General features: G+C 39.6%; 1 protein-coding gene across 3 annotated transcripts in view; it reads left to right on the plus strand.

Moving 5' to 3' along the window:
• phf3 (PHD finger protein 3) overlaps window positions 1-18,427 on the plus strand; it is a 144,797-nt gene that overhangs the window by 109,729 nt on the left and 16,641 nt on the right. For all 3 annotated transcript variants that reach the window (XM_080191961.1, XM_080191962.1, XM_080191964.1), the window contains 7 exons: window positions 339-495; window positions 6,940-7,056; window positions 8,248-8,376; window positions 11,846-11,990; window positions 14,827-15,028; window positions 15,190-15,337; window positions 17,944-18,033. In XM_080191961.1, the coding sequence (XP_080048087.1) occupies window positions 339-495; window positions 6,940-7,056; window positions 8,248-8,376; window positions 11,846-11,990; window positions 14,827-15,028; window positions 15,190-15,337; window positions 17,944-18,033 (988 nt within the window). The remainder of the gene's footprint in view (window positions 1-338; window positions 496-6,939; window positions 7,057-8,247; window positions 8,377-11,845; window positions 11,991-14,826; window positions 15,029-15,189; window positions 15,338-17,943; window positions 18,034-18,427) is intronic.

Here is an 18,427-nt window from a genome sequence, read left to right on the forward strand (position 1 = left end):
GGACATGGATTTAAAGTGTTTGGCAAAAGAACCAAAGGCAACGTGAGTGGAAAAAATGTGTATAAGTTATCTGGATTGCACTGCCTGAAAGTGTGGTGGACACAGATTCAGTAATAGCTTTCAAAAGAAAAATTGAAGGGGAGAAAAGGAGAGGGCTAGATGGAAAAAGCAGGAAGAAGTAAATTGGATAGTTATTTCACTGACATAATGGACTGAATGGTCTTCTGTGCTGTTTCATTCTGTGATTCTATGCATTAAATATATAAGAAATAGTACTGCTGATTGATAAGTTTAATTATTACTGTATCAACAATGAAACACGTTTCACTTTTGTTCAGGCGTTCGGAATCAGAGTTGAAAGTGCCAGAGGAACGAGCAACAAAGGTTGCAGCCAAGATTGAAAGAAAGCTGTTTTCTTTTTACGGGGACACAGATACTAAGTACAAAAGCAAATACAGAAGCTTGATGTTTAACCTCAAAGATCCAAAAAATCAAGTATGTAAATAGTACCTGTTCAAAAAGAGACTGAAGTAGGCTGATTTTTGAACACTCATGCTTTGTAAGATTTATATTACAGAATCTAGTTTGTCAGGGTTGATTTAGGATTGATGCAAATTATCGTTGTTTATTATAATACCTGCCTTGAACAGAGGAAGTATACTTTGTTCTCTGTTTATGCTGGCAGATTTCACTTGTTAAATTGCCATGGGTAAGTTATTTTTCAGATGTGATTAGTTTATTAACCAATGCTACTATTCGTCTCACAATTTTTACAAGATAATTATGGATGTGCAAAGTGATTTGCCCTTTAGTCATTGATTCCAAAATGCTCTGAAGGTTCCCTATTGCAGCATTTATCTGATTTTTAAATGATTGCCTAGCTATTGGGTGGGATATTACAGCCTCGCTTGTCCCGAAACCGTAAAATCCAACCTGAAGTTAATGGACCTCATTGTTCTGCCCCTCACCCGCTCCAATTCCCGTGGTGAGCAGGACGGTAAAATTCTGGCCACTATGTCTGAAAATCCATTCCATTTGTTGATCTCTCTTTTGTGAAGAATATCTTTCTGATACAATTCCTAAATTTGCCTTTTACGTGTTTGAATATCCCTCTACCATTGACTTTACAATTTACCTTAATTATTCCAAACAGGTCACCTCTTACATTTTTTTCTTGCCAGGCTCAGTCTTCCCTCATAGAGGGTTTTGTCTGCCCATCTCCCTTGTGGCTTAGTGAACAAGCATTTCTTCACTGCTTCCAGTGTCAGCTGTGATTCAGTTGGTTGCATACTTGCCCCAGGTTTATATGGGTGTTGGTTCACAGTGCCACCTTTCAAATGAGGTGTTAATCTGAGCCTCTCTCTTCCCTTTAAGATGATGTAAAAGATCTTGTGACACCAACTTGAAGAAGAGCAGTGGAGTTACTTGTGGTGTCCTGGCCCCAGTGCTTATTTACCCCTCAAACATCACTAAAATTGATTGTCTAGTTATTATTATGTTGTGTGGGAGCTTGTCATATGCAAGAGGGTATTTGGGAAAATGGCAATGCAGTAGAAATCAGCCATGATCTGATTGATGGTGGAGCAAGCTTGTAGGGCCAAATGCCCTAATTCTATTGCTATGTTGCAATGTCATGTTTTCAACATTATCACAATGGCAACACTTCAAGGGTACTTCAGCGACTGTAAAGTGCTTTTAGAATGTTGTGTGGTTGTGAAAGGCACTATATAAATGCAAACCTTTTTCTGCTTCCCTACCCACAGTGAGGTTTAAACCTTTTAAAAATTTCTTTGCTTAACGTTCATTGGCAGATGTCAAATAAAATGGTAGATATTTTCCCCAAGCATGCTACTCATCTTCTGTTACTGAGTTTAATATACAGAGTGGCCTAGCTCCAAGAGTAAATTTTGTATGCAGTATGAACTTCTGTTTTGATTTGGTTCTTTGTCAAAACTCAAGGAAGAACCCTTTTGTTTATTTGTGTCCGTACTAGAGTTTTCCCTCATTGCAAGGCCTTTTACACATGATTATGAAATGTTAACCATACTGGCAACCTTGGACTACATTATGGAGTCAGCAGGTTAAAGTTACTCAGCTAATTGTCCTTTGCTACAGAGATGCCTAAGCGTAAACTCATGAGAATGCACGTTTGGGTAAATGTGAAAGGCTGTGTTCTTTGCGTGAATGATTTTTAATGTAAGAAGAGCATCTAGTCACTTTCAAAACGTGGCTTTGCACTCGGCAAAAATGTTGCTGATATCAATTTATCAGGCAGTTTTGTGTTGGGGAGAGGCCTGGAATTTGCCACTGCTTGCCATTGTGCTGTTTTGGTGCCATAATTGGGATCTTGAGCCATTTCCAGAGAGGCCAGGTTGAGTTTGGAACCTCTATAGCCAATAGAAGCAAATCACTGTCCATTATAGGGCCTATTCTGTGCCAACTGGAGTTGCTCATGGGTAATATGGACAAAAATCTGGGCACAGCAATATATCATGCTAGGCCCACATCAGGAAAGGGGATAAGCTTTATCAAGTGTGGACTCCCACTCCACCTATACTGGTTATGGCAGCCAGGAGGCATTGCCCCATATTGCAGTTGTGTAATTTCTAAACATGCAGATGCTGACCTTCGTTGCAGAAATCCTCCATATTGAGGTGCCTTCCTTCCATCATATATTGGCAGCTCCCATCTCAACTGCTGGGACTTGGACTGCTAATGTCTTATTCTGGAAGACCTTTCATTATCTGTTCATCCTCAGGAGCTGACCCCGAGCCCACTCCCAGCCTTTAATTGACATGGTCCTTTAGAAATCTGCATGGACAGAGTTTAAACTGATCTCGACAACTACACTTCCCGTTCCTGAATGAATATCTAGCCCCAATTTCTGCCATTATTGCCATTCATTCATTTCCGTCCTGATACTGGTTTTCAGTGAGGTGAAAGTGATTGGCTAAAAATGTTTTGCTAATCACTTTGGAAAGATTTCAGAAACACAGAGTTGTAGTTCTTACTCTTGACTCAAATCCTCAATGAGCTTTTATTTTATCGGTAAATTCTGAAGGGAATTCAAACTGTTCAGATATGGTATCACATATCGACATCTACGTGATTTGATTTTGTTCTGATTCTATTTTTTCTACCCTACTCGAGCCTTTAATTCAGATTTCAGTATTCTTGCATTTTCTGTGTTTGTCTAATTAGAAGCCACCCTGATGATTAAAGCATTTCCATTATTTAACATTGATTAGTCAAATATCATTAAATGTACATTTCCCAATCCTGACTGGCACTAAGCAAAAGTATCCAGGACTAAAGTCATTAGCCTTTTTTTGAGGCTGTAATAATGTCTGCAAGTTACCTGAGCTCTTGTATACTGTTTAAACAGGTGCTGCTAAATCTAATCAATCATGCAATCTGTTGTGTGTATGAAACAATATTGAACATTCATTAGTGAGGGATAAGATCCTCTGTTACACTATATAATGCTCACATTTAAAGGACGTTAAGGGACTTGATATTAGAAAGTTCTTGGATCCAATTCTCCATACATATGCAAATCTTAAAATTCTTAAGCCACCCTTACCTATTGTAGTCCTCCAGCAAGTGCCAGGGTAGATAGCCTCTCCTCATTAAAGAGCCCTAAAAATTTAGGAATTGATCTTGTAGTCTTCCTGCCAACTCCCCGTATATTTCCAGTAATGAATTACATATATCACTGCACTGTGAAATTGCACTGAAATTTTCTTTTAGGAAGTTGTACTGAAATTTCCTGCTAAACTCCAGCAGGAGCTAAGTTGATAAAAGTTTGTCCCATTCAGCAAAGCATTATATGCTCCTTCTTTCTGTAATCTTCTGTTTTACAAATCATCAATCTCTCTGTTGTCATTCTGCACCCTCCCCTCTATTGCTTTTAATCATAATTGTTATTGAAATGTATGCAGTTAAAATTACAATATTTTGTTGTGAAATGCCCTAGTGAAATCTTCAGGTATTGAAACTTGCGTGAGGAAATCGCAGTCGCCAAGTTGGAATGGCTTTCTGTTGCAGAATAATGTAGCAAAACCCTGAAAGCTTTTCAGTAACATTGCTGCTGTTAGGAGGCATTTTTTTTGTGTGAATGACTGAACTACAGTGGACAAAGAGCATTGTTCGTCCGTGTTTATTTTGTGGTAACAATACTGCCTACATTTATTAGGTGATGGTGATGTAGTGCTAATGTCACTGGACTAATTATCCAGAGACCCAGGCTAATGCTCTGGGCTCAAATGCCACCCTGGCAGCTGGTGGAATTTAAATTCAGTTAATAAAATCTAGAATTAAAAGCTAATCCCAGTAATGGTGTCCACAAAATGTATTGTTGAAAAAAACCCATCTGGTCCACTCATGTCCTTTAGGGGAGGAAATTTGCCATCCTTACTTGCTCTGCCATACATGCAATTCCAGGCCCACAGCAATGTGGCTGACTCTTAACTACCCTTTCAGTTCAAGGGCAATTTAGGGCTAGTCAGTAAACACTGGTCTTGCCAGCAACACCCCCATCCGATGAAAAAAAAACTTCAGAGGTAATTCATAGCAGGAGCCACTCTGCTCTTTCAGTGCCTTTTTTAATATTTCCACTTTCCACCATTGTTTTTCTAAATGACACCAGTGGGTGTATGACAATAGGAGTACAGTACTATAATTCATACCAACAGATATAAAATGATGTCATGTGAACATGAGTTGTTGTATCAGAACTAACTTCATTTTGCTTCCTGGAGAGAGTTGATTAATCAGTGAGAAATGTGAAGGGAGAGTTCCCCGTTGGAGAACTCGGCTTTCTGCATTTAAATGTGTCTTTCTTTGTTAATAGTCACCAAAGGCAGATTTGATGCAGACAGATAACTTTTTGAGGAAAAACATAGCATTTTAACATAATTTGTAAACTAATCAAATAGTGTACCTGACTAGTGCCGGATTGTGGCGACTAGGGGATTTTCACAGTGGTTTCATGTAAGCCTACTTGTGACACTAATAAATAAATGCACCTTATGACTTAGAATTCTGAAAGCAGTTTGCCATTGCTCTCCAGTTGACTGAAACTTATCCTGTTAGTCACTGGGCTATGGGAAGCTGGAGGTTGCTGATTTTTAAAAAAGTTTACTCTATTCCTGGTGTTAGAAAGCCAATGCGCAGAGTTGCTTGGGCAAGCCCTTAATCCATCTCATTGCTTGCTCCAAAAACCAGTTAAGTGCAATTCATGGTCCCCACAAGGGAGACTTACAAGATTCATGCTGACAAGAAAGGGCCTGATCTGACGATTGATTTAAGCCAAAAGGCAGAAAGCAATAAAACCTATTGGACTAGATATTCCCAGGTGGTCTCCTATCCAAGTACTAACCTGTCCTATACCTATTTAGATTAGGCAAGATTGGGCATTTTCAGTTTAGTATGGCTTGGCTGTAAGCAAAAAAGTCAACTGGGAATTCTGATTAATTCCTGACTCAGTGATTTTCCTGGAGATTGAAGATAGCAGTAGTCGACTTGAGATTTGAAGCACTGTTTTTAGGACCATGGGTCTACTGACTATTTTGCAAGTGCTATACCTTTTTGAACACTGACTATTTCTGTGGGTGTTATGGTGGCATTGTGGTTAGCACTGCTGCCTCACAGCACCAGGGACCTGGGTTCAATTCCCATCTTGGGTCACTGTCTGTGTGAAGTTTGCATATTCTCCCTGTCTCTGCGTTGATTTAGTACGGGTGCTATGGTTTCTTCCCACAATCCAAAAGACGTGCTGGTTAAGTGCATTGACCTGAATGGGCACTGGAGTATGGCAACAAGGGGAATTTCACAGTTCATTGCTGTGATAATGTAAGCCTTAATTGTGACTAATAAATAAACTTTACTTAATTTCTTACTGCAGTAATTGATCGCATTGATCTCAGTAGCTCTGGATTTGGGAATGGAAATTGGCCAGCCATCCTGTTCTTATCCAACGACTGTCATCAGAATGTAGCCTAATGACAGATTCGAGCTTGGGTATGATGTTCTCTGTGGTTGAGTCACTTTGTCAGCACTCACCTGTGAAGAACGAGTTTCCCAGCTAAAGATAACATTCAATGTTAGATTATATTTATCTTTGTAAATTTGGGACAGTTGTGACTTAGCAAAACATTTTAATGTTATCACTAGCTCATATCTACTGACCTGAGAAATTAAAATGTTATTATGGGCAGTCAGTAATACAACTTAATCATTTAATTATTTATATAATTACGTATACTTGTTTACTCTATGGAATTGAAAACTAATTTTTATAAAATACAAATTATTGCTGAACACAGAGTGCTTGGATGGGAGAACACCTGGGAATACCTAGTATCATAGGTTTTATCGCTTTCTGCCTTTTGGCTTAGGTCAAGCATCAAATCAGGCCCCAGATAGGTACAATGCCCTTTCATGTCAGCTTGGATCTTGTAAGCCCCCCCACTGTGGAGACCATGAATTAAATTTAATTGTTTTTTGGAGCAAACAATGTTTGGATTAAGGGCTTGCCCGAGCAACTCTGCATATTGGCTTTCTGACACCAGGCATAGAGTAAGCTGTTGAAGCTTTTTATTTTGTACTCGTGAAGACAGATGCAAGAGTGCTAAATTTCAAACTGAACAATAATTTACACTACAGGTAAAAAGGGTGCTGATGGTTGGCATGCGGATTTTGGTTCAGGTGTAGCCTTGGAGCAAAACACCAGGGTATTATCTACTGTTTCCAATGCTGTTGTTTAATTCAAACAAGGGGCAATGACTGGCCATGTTCCCTTTGCCTGCAGGTTCCTGTGCATGAATATATGTCGCTCTTATCAAATGTTAGCGAGTCACACTTTGAGTTGGATGGATAATCTTAAATTGGTTGTTATAAATTTGAAGTTTTATTTGGAAAACTTTTGACTCATTTCAGGTGTTGTTCAAACGAGTATTGAAAGGTGACATTGTACCTGATCATTTGATTCGTATGAGTCCAGAAGAGTTGGCGTCCAAGGAGTTAGCTGCATGGAGACAAAGAGAGAATAGACATGTAAGATCTTTTGGTTGCTATTAATTTTTATGCATTTCCCCTTTGTAGAAACTTTGTTCATTCATTTTTAAATTGGATATCCCATATTGTTCATTCACACAATAAAAGGGCATTGGTTTTTAAAATGAAAGAAAGAAGGTAGATATGGGTGATTAATAACTTCACTGAATGTATCTGCCAGTATAAATCTGCTATTCATTGTTATACTATTTCTAAAAGATATTTATATAAGATATTTATTTAGAGTGTTATTTGAATATGATGTACCTTTTCTCAATATTCTACTTTGAAATTAAAAATTGTGCATTAGACAGGTTTCAGAAAAGATCAGTAAAAATGATTCTGGACTTGCAGCTTGAAGTTGCTAAGAAAGGTTCAAAAGTCTGACAGATCTTTCAAAAGCCAAGCAATATAAATAATGTAAACGCAGGCAGACCTTTTAATATCAGCAGAGTGTAGAATTAGACGAAAAGTATTTTGGGGCTAAGCTTAATTGTATTGGCAGATTACACACTGAATCCTTAAGTAAAAGAAGAAGTGTCCAAGATGGGCTAAACTCACATGGTAGCAACAATGCAAACCCACACGATTCTTCCAGTGTTGCAATTGGGAAACCTAGGCCAGTCTGTAAAAAGAACATGTCCATTAGATTAAATGCTGGATGGCACAGTGGCACAATGGGTAGCACTGCTGCCTCACATTGGCAGGGATCTGAGTTTGATTTGGGCCTGGAGTGAAGTGGAGTTTGCACATTCTCCCCCTGTCTGCATGGGTTTCTTCCGGGTGCTCTGGTTTCCCCCCACGGACCAAAGATGTGCAGATTAAGTGGATTGGCCATGCTAAATTGCCCCCTAGTGTCCAAAGATGTGTAAGTTAGGTGGATTAGCCATGGTAAATGCTTGGAGGTAGTTTGAGAGGGTGAGCCTAGGTAAAATGCTGTTTCGGAGAGTTGGTGCAGATTTGATAGACCAAATGGCCTCTGCTGCTCTGTAGGATTCTATGATATTCTATGTTTTTCTTTCCTATTTGTTCTCTTTGTGTACTTTAATTGACATTGGAATTTTCATAAGTTGTTCATTTATTGCAGTGAAATTTATTTTAAATGAGCACAGATTGGCAGATTATATATTTGTAAGCTTCTGTATGCATTTTCATTACAGTTTATCTGAGGTATCTTTAATCTATTCACAGACGATTGAAATGATAGAAAAAGAACAAAGGGAGGTTGAAAGGCGACCAATTACAAAAATTACTCACAAAGGAGAAATAGAAATTGAGAGTGAGACACCAATGAAAGAATCTGAGATAGTCGTTACAGAGGTAAGTGAATAATATGAGATCAAGCGAAATATTCTGAGAAATTTGTCAATATTTTCTCTAAAATTAGCTTTAGTAGATGCCTTTTGTGTTAATAGATTGTTTTCTAATTCATTTGCATGGAGTCTAGTGGTATTATCATGCGACTATTAATCCAGAAACTCAGCTAATGTTTTGGGGATCTGGGTTCAAATCCCACCATGGCAGATACTATTAATCTAGAAACTCAGCTAATGTTTTGGGGATCTGGGCTCAAATCCCACCATGGCAGATGGTTGAATGTAGATTCCATAAAAATATCTGGAATTAAAACTCTACTGATGACCATGAAACCATTGCCAATTGTCAGAAAAACCCATCTGATTCATTAATGTCCTTCAGGGAAGGAAATCTGCTGTCCTTACCAGGTCTAGACTACATGTGACTCTAGAGCCACAGCAATGTGGTTGACTCTCAACTGCCTTTGGGCAACTAGGGATGGGCAATAAATGCTCACTAGCCAGCGACACCCATGTCCCACAAATGAATATTTTTAAAAATGTAGTTACTGTGTTCCACCTGGTTCTGTATTGCTAAAAGGCCTAATTCTAGGGTATACATGAGGCTGAAAAAAGATGCCATCTAGAAAGAAATGTATTGATTTTATTAATTGGCATTGCTAGCTTGGAGCTTTTTTGCTGATAATTTGGACATGGAGGACACTATGTCCTATTGTATGTCCATTAAAATTAATGGATGGAAAACTGTGAAGCGTACAGCGCTGACATCATGGCATAGTTTCATGAACGCGCTGTCCGTTTAACAAGTGTTCACAGTTTTTTATTTCCTTGTAAACTGATCAATTTTTGACAAGAATTTTATGAAGCATTTACACATGGTTCTAGCGAGTTGCCTGTTAGCTGTAATGTCAAACAACAGTTAATTGTTACTATACATTTCCTCATGTACACCTGTCCTGTAATAGTAATGAAATTAAAGACACTGTAAAATAAATAAATGTGTGGCATGGTGGCACAATGATTAGCACTGTTGCTGCACCGCGCCAGCAACCTGGGTTCAATTCCTGGCTTGAATCACTGCCTGTGCAGAGTCTGCATGTTCTCCCCATGTCTGCATGGTTTTCCTCCGGGTGCTCCAGTTTCTTCACAGTCCGAAAGACGTGCTGGTTACGTGCATTGGCCATACTAAATTGTCCCTCAGTGTACCCAAACAGGTGCTGAAGTGTGGCGACTAGAGGACTTTAACAATGATTTTAAGGCAGTGTCAATGTAAGCCTACTTGTGGCACTAATAAAAAAAACTTAAAATTAAACTTAAATAAAGGAGTTTTTTTATCACTTGGAACTTTGACTCTTGATCCATAATTTGCTTGATGGTAATGCGTGAAGATAATCCAGTCCACAAAAATGAAGAAACAACTAATTTGCAAAACTAATGGGCAGTGCAGCATAAACTTCACAAATCCCCGGTTGCAGTAGTCTCTTCAGAATGTAGTTTGTTTTAAATAAGGGGAAGAACAGCTTTATACCATTTCCTGGTCGTTAATGACTTTGAAGTTTTAGCTTCAGCTCAGCCATTGAAACACACAGGATAAATATAGTAAGATCTTGAATATTTGTGGTTTAAAATCTCACCCAAGGATAACATCTGTGACAATATAACATTCCTTCAATAGCACTATAGCGATAAGTCTTCATTAAGACATGCTGTAAGTGTAGGATGATCAGTGTTACTACTGTCAGTGTTATAAGGGGTATCCTCAACTCTCGTAAAAAAGGGAAATGAATTAGAAGCTGTCCGGTGACTGGTGTACAATTTCTTAAAACTGCACTATTGTTGTTCATGACTAGCATTTACCATTAAAAGCATAAATGTGAGGTTATTCACTTGGAAACAAAAATAAGAAGGCAGGTTACTACCTGAATGGCTGTAAATTTAGAGAGGGCAGTGTGCAGTGGGACCTGGGTGTCCTTGTGCACCAGTTACTGAAGATAAGCATGCAGGTGCAGCAGGTGGTAAAGAAGGCAAATAGTATGTTGGTCTTCATTGCGAGAGGTTTCAAGTGCAGGAGCAGGGATGTGTTGTTGCAGTTATACAGGGTCTTGGTAAGGCCACACCTAGAGTATTATGTGCAGTTTTGGTCTCCTTTTCTGAGGAAGGATGTTCTAGCTCTTGAGGGAGTGCAGCAAAGGTTTACCTGGCTGATTCTGGAGATGGTGGGACTGATGTATGAGGAGAAATTGACTAGGTTAGGATTGTTTTTGCTGGAGTTCAGACTAATGAGGGGGGGATCTCATAGAGACTTATAAAGTTTTAACAGGACTAGACAGGATAGATGCAGGCAGGATGTTCCCGATGGTGGGGGAGTCTAGATCCAGGGGTCACAGTCTGAGGATTCAGGGTAGACCATTTAGGATGGAGGTGAGGAGACATTTCTTCACCCATGTGAGCCTGTGGAATTTATTACCACAGGAAGTAGTTGATGCTAAAATATTGAATGTATTCAAGAGGCAACTAAATATAGCACTTGGGGCGAATGGGATCAAAGGTTATGGGGAGAAAACAGGATTAGGTTATTGAGTTGGACAATCAGCCATGATCGTGACGAATGGCGGAGCAGGCTCAAGGGGCTGAATGGTCTCCTGCTCCTATCTTCTGTCTTTCTATAAAGCAAGTGATTTGACCTTTGTGCATTAAAGAGTGCCAGAAAATTTTGTGAGGATAAAACGTGAGGAGGCAATAGCCTAGCAGATTATCACTAGACTTTAATCAGAAACTCAACTAATGTTCTGGGAGCCCGGGTTAGAATTTCACTGCGGCAGATGATGGAATTTGAATTCAATAAGAATTATCTGGAATTAAGATTCTGCTGATGGCCATGAAACCATTGTCGATTGTCAGAAAAACCTATCTTGTTCACTAATGTTCTTTAGGAAAGGAAATCTGCTGTCCTTACCTGGTCTGGCCTATGTGTGACTCCAGCAATGTGGTTGACTCCCAAGTGCCCTCTGAAATGGCCTAGCAAGTCACTCAATTCAAATGCGACTAAGGATGGGCAATAAATACTGGTTAGCCAGCAACACCCATGTCCCATGAATAAATGAATGATGAATAAATTAAGTTCATAACTCGATTTTGTCTCAATGATAAAGGAAAAAGGGATCTTTTTTCCTCTTCGGACTGTTGCTTTGTTCACAGGAATCTGCCCACTCAAAAATAAAGAGCATATTAAACATCATCCTGTTTTCAATGTGTTTGAAAGATGGTTAACTATCAAATCACAAACCTCTTTTGCATCTATGTAGCCATCTAAAGAAAATTGTGTATTTGAAATTAATCAAACTGTATTAATTGACAATATATTCAAATAAATTAGATATTTTGTTGTTGAAACTATACTCTAACTCAGAAAGGACTGAAGTAAGATCCATTTTCTCAAATAAATGAAATGTTTTCCTCGTGAACTCTATTAGGAGGCTGAACTAAAAGTTGTGGAACCAAAGCCTTTCGTGGAGAAATTGGAAGAGACTGAAGATGAAAGCCTAATGGACACTACAGATGACACGACCTGTCAGCACAAAAAACACCTCTTTGACTTGAATTGCAAAATTTGCACAGGTAATGTAGATGGTGGCATAGTGGTAGTGTAATCCAAAGGCTCAGCCTAATCTTACGGAGCCTGGATTCAAATCCAACCATACCCCTGATTTTAAATTCAGTTAATAAACTCTGGAATATAAAGCTAGTCTCGGCAATGGTAATGATGATACTGTCATCGATTGTTGTAAAATTACAGCTGAATCACAAATATCCTTTGAGAAGGAAATCTGCCATCCTTCCCTGGTCAAGCATACTTGTGACCCCAGACTCACAGCAATGTCTCTTAACTGCCCTCAATTCAATGGTTATCAGAGATGGGCAACAAATGCTGGTCTTGCCAAAAATGCCCACATGTCATGAAGAATAAAGGAAAAAACTTTTTAGCGGTCTGGAAAAGACAAAGTATTGTATCAAATTTATTTTTACATGAATCATAGAATAGGTAGGTAAATACATATTCTCCCCATGTCAGCATAGGTTTCTTCCAGGTGCTCTGGTTTCCTCTCACAGTCCAAAGATGCGAGGTTAGGTGGATTGGCCATGGCTTGGCTGATTATGTTGTAAGTAATAGATAATTCAAACAAGAAAACACGGGGAATATTTTTGCACTAAGGCTGATTTGTGTGTTTCTATTTCATGATGGCAGAACAGACGAAAGTGGGAAGTGAGAGTTGGCAAAGGAATATGCTGGTGAAGATCATATTAGGTGCAGACTCTGGAGTCTTCCTGTCTCTTCTTCCTCACTCCTGCTGCCGAGGTGTCTGCCTCAGCTCTGGCAGATGCTGCTTGTCATCATTGGTTGGGCCAAGCTTGGAAAAGTTAAATCCCATTTCTTCTTTGTTGACATTGGATTACAGAGTCTGCGTGAAACCTTCAACATCCCCACTAACTCACAAAACCCAATGTCAGTACTTCAAAAGATATTAAGGATATTACTTAACACTGAGCACAGTTGCTTGCCTGTGAATCAGGGCCATCGCTCAACCTTCCTGCTTCAATCTTGCCTCTGTCCTGCTGTCCTTGATCGCTGCTCACTATGTCACCACCTCCTCCATCCTGCCTTTATTCTGACAGTGCATTGAATCAACCTGTTAGTAACTAAATCTAAGACTTTAAGGGAGCTGCCAACAAGCTTGGTGATACATTTAATTGGCCAATTACACAGAGTGGGCAGGTTGCCTCTCCTGACTCCCATCAGTACCATTCAAACTCAGACTTCTGGTTTTGTGCCAGGAAAGTGGTACGGTTACCCGGTGAACAAGTTTGAGCAACCACCCATCCCTAGTGACAATTTGAAACCCCTTCCCATGTGTCTGTATATAATGTAGCCTTCTGTATCAGCTTATTTCTTAAGTGACTCAAGTTTGTAACCCAAACCAGAAACCTGAATCCTTAAACAACATTGTTGTGATGAAAGCATTTGAGCAAAGAGAGAAACACTGCGTTTCGAGCCCATTGACCCTTTTATAGAACTGTAGAATTGATTTCTTAAACATTTAAAATTGAACAACCCTGCTAGAGCCAATAATGTTATACTTTGGCAAAAATGCTAACTTTTAGTTAATTGGTCTGAGTTGCTGGATGTGTTGAAATAAGTTAAGTTTCGACAAAACCAGAAGTATGCTCCAAAACCTGCTGTTATTTTGGCTATTTTGAGCAGTTCATGCTAGCATGTGCACTGTTTGCATTGGAACAAGTGAGGAAACATGAAGTTGGGGAAAATTCAGTACCATAACGGTTACAGCATATTTAGAAGCCATTGATCCTATTGTGCATTAGCAGCAACATGTCTAGGGACAGAAGGAACTTAATTGTTGGGGCATTACACAAATGTCTATTTATTACCTGATATACCCTATACCAGGCAATAGTGCTTATTAAAATAAACAATGCCACAACTTGACCACTCAGTTACTGTTGGTGTGGCTCCAAATGATTGGAAGTTAAGAGAGTAAGCAGCAACAAAGCAGAAATACAATTTAACTACAGTTTAAGTGCTTATAGTTTGTACACCTGATTTATCTGATATGTCAGATTGTTGCTATAACTGGACAAATGAAGAGTGATAGGTTGTAGATGTGATCTCAAGATCTATGGTAGTAAACATACCACAGGAAAATTTAAGCATTGATCCTGGCTGAAAGGAAAAGATGAGATTGCTCAATTCATGGATGACTAGAGAAAATTGGCTGATTACAAGTAATTAAATTGGATAACCTATCGGACATGTGTTGGTTTTCTACAGAAGAAAGTTGCTAATGTTTCTTTTCGTTTGGTATATGCAGTTTGTGTGGCTTATTTCATTTTCATTAACAAAGTCCATTGTAAGATGATATTGTACAGCATTTGATTTGTATTTTTCCTACTCGTCATTCCTCATTTTAACTCACAAGAAAAATTAATTGGGGTATGGATTTTTTGTTTCAATGAGTTGTTTTATATCGGAAAGTATACCATGGAACTATTATTTTAAGATACCCAAGATTTTTATATTTTGTCAGGAGCTTAAGTTTGGCTCTCAGGTAAGAAGAAAACATTATAAAGTCTTCCTAGAAATAAGTAAGTTCATTTGAGTTGAAGCTACATATGGCTCACACTGATGACACCAGTGAAAGTTGCATTTACATTGAACATTTTATTAGTTTTCTAACTGCCAACTAATTTTAACTCTAGTAACAGGGCAAAAAAAATTTCCAAAGATTACTAAGGCTCCAATAGTGATGTGAGATGCCAAAATATTATTAATCCATCTTCATCTTTCAGCATTTCTGACCTTGCATGTTGATTTAGTTATTAGTCTTAATAAGCACTATGAATTGTGATGGGATTCTTTGTAACATGCTTTTATGTTCAGGTCGAATGGCACCACCTGCTGAAGAACTTCCTCTGCCTAAAGCCAAAGTGGCAACAAGTGTGATGAGACGCCAGTCAGATGTTGATGCTGAAATGGCCTTTTTAGCAGATGCTCTTTCCTCTGCTTCCACTATTTTGTCCTTTGATTCAACAGTGGGAGAGAGACCTGAATCACCACAGCCAGCAACCTCTTCTATGACAAGGTGAGGATAGTTATTTGAGACTGCACTGCAGGATTCTCAATATGTGCATAGTTATTGTTCACCAGAACATACCACCACGTACTGTGAGAAACCGTAATTTGAACTTTGTTTTATAGTGTAGAAATATTCACAGTTTCATTTTGTGTACTTTCTTAAATCAGGTCAGACGCATATGATATTGCAGAAGATGAATCAAGGTTTCTAGCTCGACTGGATTCGCTCTGGAAGGGATTTATCAACATGCCTAGTGTGGCAAAGTTTGTAACCAAAGCCTATCCAGTCTCTGGTTCAGCAGATCACCTAACAGAGGTGCTGTTCCCATTTTGTGTCCATTTTAATTTTACTAGTGCAGTTGAGGTTTTCTTATGCAGTATTTCAAAATACTGGATGTACATTTTCATTGTTGTTGCTGTGTAAATTTATCACACCAAAATACAGCTCAGAATGCATTGCTTCAGCCAGTTTGATCATCTTGTCCAATAAAGATGGCTCTCGTTTTTGCTATTGTGAAATGAAATCAGCTGCTACGTTACTTTTCCACTGATAAGATGAATGGTAGAAGCAACTTGTATTTTTACCGACATTACGGAAATGTAGTAATTGTAGTTTTCATCAATTTTCTGTCTTCAGCAGGTGTTGACTTCTTGCTGGAGCACCACTGTCAGATGCCAGTTATTTTAAAGTATTTGAAATAAAAGCAAAAGACTGTGGCTGCTGGAAATCTGAAATAAAAACAGAAAACACTGGAAATCCTCAGCAGGCTTGGCAGCTTCTGTGAAGAGAGAAACATAACGTTTTGAATCCGCATGACTCTACTTTAGAGTTGTCCTGAAGAGGAGTAAATTAGACTCAAAGTATTAACTCTGTTTCTCTCCCTGCAGATGCTGTGATACCTGCTTAGTTTTTCCAGCATCTTCTGTTTTAGTTTTAAAGAACTTCCCTCATATGGCCACTCTTGACTTGTGAACTTTGGTAGCGAGGCTGTTTACAGGGGACAGTGGTCATCATAACTGAAGCAGATCCTCTTGGTCCCTATCTTGTGAAGCTGAATCACAGCAAAGAATCAACATCACTAAGGTGGAGGGGGTAAAAATCACTGTGGAAGAAAAACACTGCGGAGGCGATATTACCGACTCATCACGCTGGTCAATCCATGTAGTGAGCTGGAATGACCATGCGTAAGAAGAGATACTGGGTTTGTGCCCAGGTCCTTGCCTCTCGCGATGCTGCCAACCCCGATCTGCTGGAACAGTCAGCGGGCTCAAGGCTGATTTTAAAATTGATAAGCTCACCTTAGTATGATTTGTGAACCCGGCGCACTATCATCCGAGCTCACTTGCCTTGAAGGCCTCACCGGTGGAGGTCCTAACTGTCAGATCATGTATGGTTCCCAGCAATGGAGACCTGGTGTAATGGCTTCACCAGTGAGCCTGGAGGCCATTGAGCCTCCCTGGGTGGTTGGGGGTAGCAATGGGCAGAATCTCTTGGGCAGTGCCAGCCTGGCACCCTGGGATTGCCCACCAGGCACCCTGGCATCAGGCAGTACTAAGGGGAAGGGTCTAAGGGGAGGGGATGGGTCGTGAGGGGAAAGGCATGGGAGCTGCGTACTCTGCATCAGGACAGCAATCAGCGGGCAAGAGGGAGTGCCTGCGTGGGGGTAGCGATCGGCCTGTGTGGGGTCGGAATCAGGGATGGAAATTGGAGGTGGCAGTCTGGCAGGGAGAGTGCTCAGAAACAATCTCCCAGTGCACTGTGTACTCTTGATACAGTGCACTGGAAGACCAGGGTGCATGCACAATAGCGCCCTTTGAGCTGAGTAGCCGCTTTGCCCTGCTGGCAAGAATCAGATTGTGGCTTATTTTTTGAACTAAGCCTTCGAATTTTTTTTTGTAAGATCGTACCTGCATTGTGACAAGACCAGAAATAAAAATCTCATTCTGTAGAAGTCAGTTTGGCAAAGCTTTTCAAAATCTTAAGCATTGTTTAATATTTCAAAAAAGGCAATGAGTTAAAAGCATTACTTTTGCAGTTGATTGTTTGATTTCAGGACATATAATGGGGGCAAGGGAAGAAAGCTACTGCAATAGATTGATGACATTGACCAGTGAGACTTCAGCACCTCTAGTGTGTGTGATTTAGTTATCAATTTATTGATTTTACACTATTGATTGTGTTAATGTTCACAGTTCACAGGAGTGGAGATGATCCCCTTACAATTATCCCCTTCACTGCTCCCCTACCGAACAGTTCCTAGTATCAGTCACATCACTCAGGCATAGCGGTGGCACAGTGGTTAGCACTGCTGCCTCCCAGCGCCAGGGACTGGGTTCAATTTTGGCCTTGGGTAACTGTCCATTTGGATTTTGCACGTCCTTCCTATATCTGCAAGGGTTTCCTCCGGTTACTCCAGTTTCCTCCCACAGTCCAAAGATATGCAGGTTAGGTTGATTGGTCACATCAATTGCCTCCTTAGTGTGAGGGAGAATAGCAGGGTAAATACATGGGGTTTCGGAAATAGGCCTGGATGGCATTGTTATCAGTACAGGCTCAATGGTTTGAATGGCCACCTTCAGCACTGTAGGGATGATATGTCAGGCACTTCTTCATGAAGAAGGAAGTGTTATTTTCTTTACATTGCTTGTAGTGCAGTCACATTGGTAAAGACCAGGAAAAGGGCCGTTTTGTTTCTTAGCCATGTGAGCTGCATGATGTTAGTGCAAGTCCATGAGAAAAGAAAAAGAAATAAATACATAAAAGTTTCTGCTCATGTTTATCCCCTTTGCTAATTATTTATCCCCATTGCTAATTTAAGACCTAGGCCATTTGTAAGTGGGAGCGGCTATAATAAATATGAAAATTGTTCTTTGCTTCATAATGATTTAATTAATGTGCTGTAACATTTTCCCTTCCTAAAGGATTTGCCAGATACAATACAAGTAGGAGGTAGGATTCCTCCTCAGATGGTTTGGGATTATGTGGACAAGATTAAAGCTTCAGGAACTAAGGTATGCTTTGAAAAATCTTGAATATAGTGGTCCAAAACATTGTTGTCTAAAATGTTAAAACGTATGGGCTCGTGGATTCTTCTATTAACAGGGTGGTGGATGTCTCCTATTACAGTTTGCTAGCAATATCAGCAATTAGAAGGGTAGATTTATGAATTGTGTTTCGTGTCTGAAATCCGGGCAATGAGGAGGATTTTCCATCTGGTCAATGATGAAGAGTCATCCAGGTTTCAAATGTTAGTTCTGTTCTGTCTCCACAGATGCTGTCAGACCTGCTGAGATTTTCTAGCATTTTCTATTTTTGTTGAGTTAATGTTTTACTCTGCTTATAGTGCAGGTTAGTCTAAATGTCATATATTTTGGCTAACTTCTCCCAGTAAGCTGTCAACCACAC

This window comes from Carcharhinus amblyrhynchos, chromosome 7 (genome assembly GCF_965287045.1).
Source record: "Carcharhinus amblyrhynchos chromosome 7, sCarAmb.v2.hapA, whole genome shotgun sequence".
Taxonomy (NCBI): domain Eukaryota; kingdom Metazoa; phylum Chordata; class Chondrichthyes; order Carcharhiniformes; family Carcharhinidae; genus Carcharhinus; species Carcharhinus amblyrhynchos.